At 36.8% G+C, this 5,829-nt stretch overlaps 1 protein-coding gene across 1 annotated transcript; it reads left to right on the top strand.

Annotated features, from left to right (window-relative positions):
- The first annotated feature begins 1,371 nt into the window (after window positions 1-1,371).
- On the top strand, window positions 1,372-5,400 carry LOC149234175 (glutamate decarboxylase-like). The gene is made up of 7 exons (XM_089371779.1): window positions 1,372-1,865; window positions 1,954-2,158; window positions 2,315-2,515; window positions 2,864-3,078; window positions 4,082-4,335; window positions 4,466-4,518; window positions 4,621-5,400. Exons 1-7 carry the CDS (start codon window positions 1,780-1,782, stop codon window positions 5,140-5,142), a joined length of 1,536 nt encoding a protein of 511 aa, XP_089227905.1. The 5' UTR covers window positions 1,372-1,779; the 3' UTR covers window positions 5,143-5,400.
- The last annotated feature ends 429 nt before the right edge of the window (window positions 5,401-5,829 follow it).

Genomic DNA, 5,829 nt, shown 5'->3' with positions numbered 1-5,829 from the left:
TTCAATAAAATTCAATTTTTTTAAAGACAAAAATATTTGCCCTTACAATTTTTCTCCACCATACACATTAAAACTTTTGTTTAATATATTTATGATATATATACCAATATCAAATTTATTTTAATTTGATGTACAAAAATATAATTTGGTACAATCATAATTATACTTCCGAATACTTTTTATGTTCATACCTTTTTTTCAATTCAAAAATCCCATTTACGTCCCCTGGTTTAAATAACTTATTAAACACGCATATCTTTCGTCCACATATGGGCAGTTAAGACGTTAACTTATTAAACACGCATATCTTTCGTCCACATATGGGCAGTTAAGACGTTGCGTACTTTTTCAGGAAAGACATAATCGTAGTTCCACGTGTTATCGCGTTAAGTCCCGTGTTGCTCTGAGGGCATTAAATACCTAATATATGGCTGGTTAGCTCTTTTCGGATAGTAACGGGGTCTGTCGTTATTGTGTTTGAAAGTCTATTATAATATAATTATAATAAATTTAATTTTAAAGTCATCGTTAAGTTTTCGCGCAAGGTTGAAATTTGAACATGATAATCGATTAATTTAACTCTTATAATATTTTTATTACCAATTTTTATAAATTTTATGGGTTGATAGTTAATTTTGATTTTATTTAATAAATGAGTTATTTTATATAATAGGCAAGTTTTATTAGCACAAACGAGTGGGGATGGGCTTTGTCACCGAGGCCACCAAGATCAAACCTCACGAGGTGGTTATTAGGGAGAGAAGATATGCTAAAAAATCTAATCAGTTAAGGGTTGGACTAGCCCAGAAGACTCAAGCCATAGGTTCAGCCTTGAGAATCACAAAACACTTGACGAAAATAAATAAATTATATAATAATAATTTTATCATTAAACATTATTTTTAAAATAATTAATTTATTTATTAAATTTTATATATAGTTAAAATATTTATTAAATTTTATGTATGATTAAATATTAACAATTAATTTTCGTTTGTGAAATAATTATTAAATGAATTTAGAGAAAAAAAACTTTAAATTAATAAGAAAAAACAAATTGATATAACTCATTCATATTATATTTTTAGTGGACAAAAATTTATCTGAAAATTTTTAGATCTAGAATAGTTAAGGTATATTATCCAAAATTAAATAAAAAAATTAAACCACAAAATTATAAGACTAAACCTCTCGTGTCTCCACATAACCATTGACCATATTCTAGAAACCATTCTCTCCACATAACCATTGTACCATATTCTAGAAACCATTCTGGGAGAATGGAACCAATTAGACCAGCGTTACAGAATGTTGAAGCAGCGGTGAAGTTCGTAGTCTTTGGCCGGTTTCTAGATGGCACGCCTTCACCGTCGCCGATTTCAAACAGTCAATTCCGACATAAGCATTCCCCACATTTACGTTTCCGCGTTAAACGAAGCGGGTCGCGAAGGCATCATTTCCTTACTCAAGGAATTGACCCGAAAACAGTTCCGGAATTGACGGCGATATAGTTTACGACTTGTACCCTGTATTTCGATTACCGGGGTCCGGGATATTGGCTTCCAGTTGGAACACTATTTCGATTACCGGTATATTTGCTTCCATGGTAACACTCTATTTCGATCAGTCAGGGATTAGTATAAAGTGCCCCTGATTCCATACCCACCTTCCATCGCTAGTCTTCTTCGCTGTTCTGCAACTGACCACATATTGTGAAACACTATTGTGGATTAAGATCTCTTCGAAGAACAACCTCTGTACTTCCGTATCTCAGAAAAAATGGTTCTAAGTCGTGCTGGGCCTGGTTCGGATGCCCATGTACAGTCAACTTTTGCCTCTAGATATGTACAGGAATGCTTGCCTCGGTATGTATATCTGTCATTTTAGGAAAATTTGTGGACATAGATTACAGATTCCATTGGATTTTGTTATTCTGAATATTTGTGTTTGCAGGTTTCGAATGCCGGATAGGTCCATTCCCAAAGATGCGGCCTATCAGATTATCAGCGACGAGCTGATGCTGGATGGGAACCCCAGACTTAATCTTGCATCTTTTGTTTCCACATGGATGGAACCAGAATGCGATAAGCTCATAATGCAGGCAATCAACAAGAACTATGTCGACATGGACGAGTATCCAATTACCACAGAGTTTCAGGTAATGGCAGCCCCTGTGACGATCTTCGGCTTCTAATCTGAAACCCCCTTCCAGATCTATTTTGGTTATTTGGGCATTATTTTATTTATTTTGCCCCCTTTTCTCTATTTTTTCCTGAAAGTTTTGATTTCTTTCTTGTGTTTGGACCTGGAAAAGAATCGATGTGTGAACATTATAGCCAATCTTTTTAATGCCCCACTTGGCGATGGAGAAGAAGCCGTGGGCGTGGCTACGGTGGGATCTTCAGAAGCGATCATGTTGGCCGGCCTTGCATTCAAGCGCAAATGGCAGAACAAGCGCAAGGCAGAGGGAAAGCCGTATGACAAGCCCAACATTGTGACTGGTGCAAATGTGCAGGTAACATTGAGATTCTCTATCTCTATAAGTTGATGTGTATCAATTAGATTAGCCCAAATCATCTAAATTTATATAGTTGCAGTGTATCAATTAGATTAGCCCAAACCTATCTAAATTTCTGTCTGATATGCATATAGATGATGTTCATCCATTAGGTTAAAACCCAAATCCATTAAGATGCCTGCCTGATAGGCTCGTAGAGGTTGATGAAACTGAGGTTACATATGTGGAGCTTACAACCTCCAGGACTGAGATGGGTTTAGCTTGGCCAAATATTTATAAAATTTAGGCGATTTTTTTTTAAGTTCAGTACTTTTTACTAACATTTGTACTGCACACCAATTGCAGGTGTGTTGGGAAAAATTTGCTCGTTATTTTGAAGTAGAGTTAAAGGAAGTTAAGCTGCGGGAGGGTTACTATGTCATGGACCCTGTCAAGGCTGTTGAGATGGTGGATGAGAACACTATTTGTGTGGCAGCCATCTTGGGTTCCACATATAATGGAGAGTTCGAGGATGTTAAGCTGTTGAATGATCTCCTTATTCAGAAAAACAAGGAAACAGGGTAAGTTCATCCTCTGCAAATTTTCAATATCCCATCAATCTGAAAATTTGAGACTTTAAAGCATAATCAATTTAACCAATATATTTGATTCATTTATATTTTAATATAAACATAATGCATATTTGTGGAGCATCAAATTATTACAAGATCACTGTCTTTACTTAATCTGAGTCCAGTTTAATTGATTAATTTAGATGGTAGATTCCAAAAATATTTCGGAATTTGGCTGCACAGGAGTATTCATTTATGTTTTAAATCTAAAACATATTGGTCAAGCATCAAATTAGGACAAAATTCTGGTCTGTAAGTGACTTCAGCTATTGTAGATTTCAAAAATATTTTAACTCCAGCTATTGTAGATTTCAAAGATATTCTAAAATTTGGATAGAGAGAGTAAATTAAGTTATTTCTGTATCTCAAATTCAAAAATATTCTTAAAATCTACAATCAACTGTAACCATTGTAGATTTTGAAAATATTTTAAAATTTAGATAGATTGAATCAAAATTAAGTCATTTTTTGTCTTTCAAATTCCAATTATCATCTTGCCCTAAAGATAAATCACACTGATGGTTAGAAACTGATAAAAAAAAACTCTAATAATATGATTTTACTGAAAATTTTCTTGCATTCCAAAAATATTCTCAAAATCTGAGATCAAAATAACAATTATCTACCCCACACCATCCCCTCTCTCCAGATTGTAAAATGCAATCAGTTTCCTACCTCTTTCCACTACTTTCCACTATTGGCTCTGAGTACCGAAATGCTATTGGCATGCTAGTCCTTTTGGTGTTTAATGATATTTTCCCAGCCCCTGTTTCCAGTTTTTGGTACCAAAAACTATTTTGAATCTCGTTAAAAATTTATCATTGCATCCCATCATCCCATCCACATGCCCTTTATTGATTTAAACTTTAAGATGGCCATTGGCTTTTGTGGGTCTTTTTTGTGGGTTGAAATAAAGTGTGGTCGTTTCCGTTGATTGCGTGTGTGGGTACAGGTGGGACACAGGCATACATGTGGACGCGGCGAGCGGTGGATTCATTGCACCGTTCCTCTACCCTGATTTGGAATGGGACTTCCGCCTTCCATTGGTGAAGAGCATCAACGTCAGCGGGCACAAGTATGGGCTCGTCTATGCCGGAGTGGGATGGGCTATCTGGAGAGCAAAGCAAGATCTCCCTGAGGAGCTCATCTTTCACATCAACTATTTGGGCGCCGATCAGCCCACCTTCACCCTCAACTTCTCCAAAGGTATAATTATATTTTTTTCACTTGATGATCACTGTATTTCATTTCAATTTATTAGGTCAATGGGGGATATTGAAGGTTTTCTCTGGGGAAAGAATCTTTGAATTAAATTCTTGACATTGGCCGCCTGCAGGGGCCAGCCAGATAATTGCTCAATATTACCAGCTCATACGTCTGGGGTTCGAGGTCTGTTGTTGCCCATCAAACTTTTATTATTTTTATTTCATTCACTTGTGATCCCTGTGAAGGTGCTGTATGTGATGCGTCTTGAATTGTTCGTTTTTGCAGGGGTATCGGAACATCATGCGTAACTGCGCAGCAAACGCGAAGGCTCTGGCCGATGGTTTGGTGAGGACCGGGCGGTTCAACATACTGTCGAAAGAGGTGGGGGTCCCTCTAGTGGCGTTTTCGCTCAAGGACAGTAGCAGGCACGATGTGTATGAAATCTCTGACCACCTGAGAAGGTTCGGGTGGATCGTGCCCGCCTACACCATGGCCCCCGACGCACAGCACGTAACCCTTCTGCGCGTGGTGATTCGCGAAGATTTCAACCGCAGTCTGGCAGAACGACTGGTCCGGGACATAGAGAAAGTGTTGCGGGAACTTGACGCGCTTCCTTCAAAGATAGTGAGGGAAGTGACGGCATCTCTGGTAGAAAGCCATCCTGAACTCAAAGAAGAGAAAGATATAGAGGAGACTGCGAGATTGAAGTCGTGTCATGTGGTGGACAGGATTGTTAGCTGTCGCAGAGCGGCCGAAGAGAAGAAGAAATTTGTTTTTGTTGAGCAGAAGCCCAATCGGATTTGTTGAAAACCATTGAAATAGCTCCTAATATTTATTTTATTTCTCCGTTGTTCATCGAATTATTCGGCTTAGCCATTGTTTAAGGATCGACAGCTACAGAATCGAATAGGAGAGATTTATCGAAACTGCGTTCCAGGGGTCTGTGGCCCGAGTAGGTTTCATCAATTTTGTAATATCTTTTTTTTTTTTTGAACTTTCCCTTGGAGAGACTTATTACCAGTAATCATATTATAAATAGCTAGCATTGTCAACGTTATAATTGTATCTTGGAGCTTATAGATTTGAAAAGAAACTTCACCAATTTTTAACTCCTAGAAACAGGAGTGACAATCCCAAGTTCTGTATAAAGTCTTTTCTAACATAAAACTTTATTTGTACTTCATCTACATGGTATATTTATTACAGTGACATGATAACCTTGTCATATTTTGGATGTTGGCGAAAATTTTATTTCATAGTTTCTCTTCATTCTCAAACAAATAATATTCTCTAACCTACAATAAATCAACAATGGCCAGAGTGAATAAACCTCTTGCATATTTAATTTATTAGGATTTTTTTTGTTATCTTATCATACTTTTTCCCGTAGAAAAAGTCGTAATTTCTATTATGAAAAAGAGAAATTACATTCTGTAGATGCTGTGCATATGCATACTGAGACTGTTTGCCTCTCAAGTAACTTCAAACCAAAAT

This window comes from Pinus tabuliformis, chromosome 8 (genome assembly GCF_031772625.1).
Source record: "Pinus tabuliformis cultivar Carrire ecotype Pingquan chromosome 8, CPIR1, whole genome shotgun sequence".
In the NCBI taxonomy this organism is placed as follows: Eukaryota; Viridiplantae; Streptophyta; class Pinopsida; order Pinales; family Pinaceae; genus Pinus; species Pinus tabuliformis.
Note: the sequence above shows the minus strand (reverse complement) of the source record. Positions and strands in the feature narration are given on the sequence as shown.

Bases quoted from the DNA above. Each gene is read 5' to 3' on its own strand.
- LOC149234175 (XM_089371779.1), top strand. From the start codon at position 1,780: ATGGTTCTAAGTCGTGCTGGGCCTGGTTCGGATGCCCATGTACAGTCA. The intron at 4,336-4,465 runs GTATAATTATAT...GGCCGCCTGCAG, and splicing joins CACCCTCAACTTCTCCAAAG to GGGCCAGCCAGATAATTGCT. The intron at 4,519-4,620 runs GTCTGTTGTTGC...TCGTTTTTGCAG, and splicing joins TCATACGTCTGGGGTTCGAG to GGGTATCGGAACATCATGCG.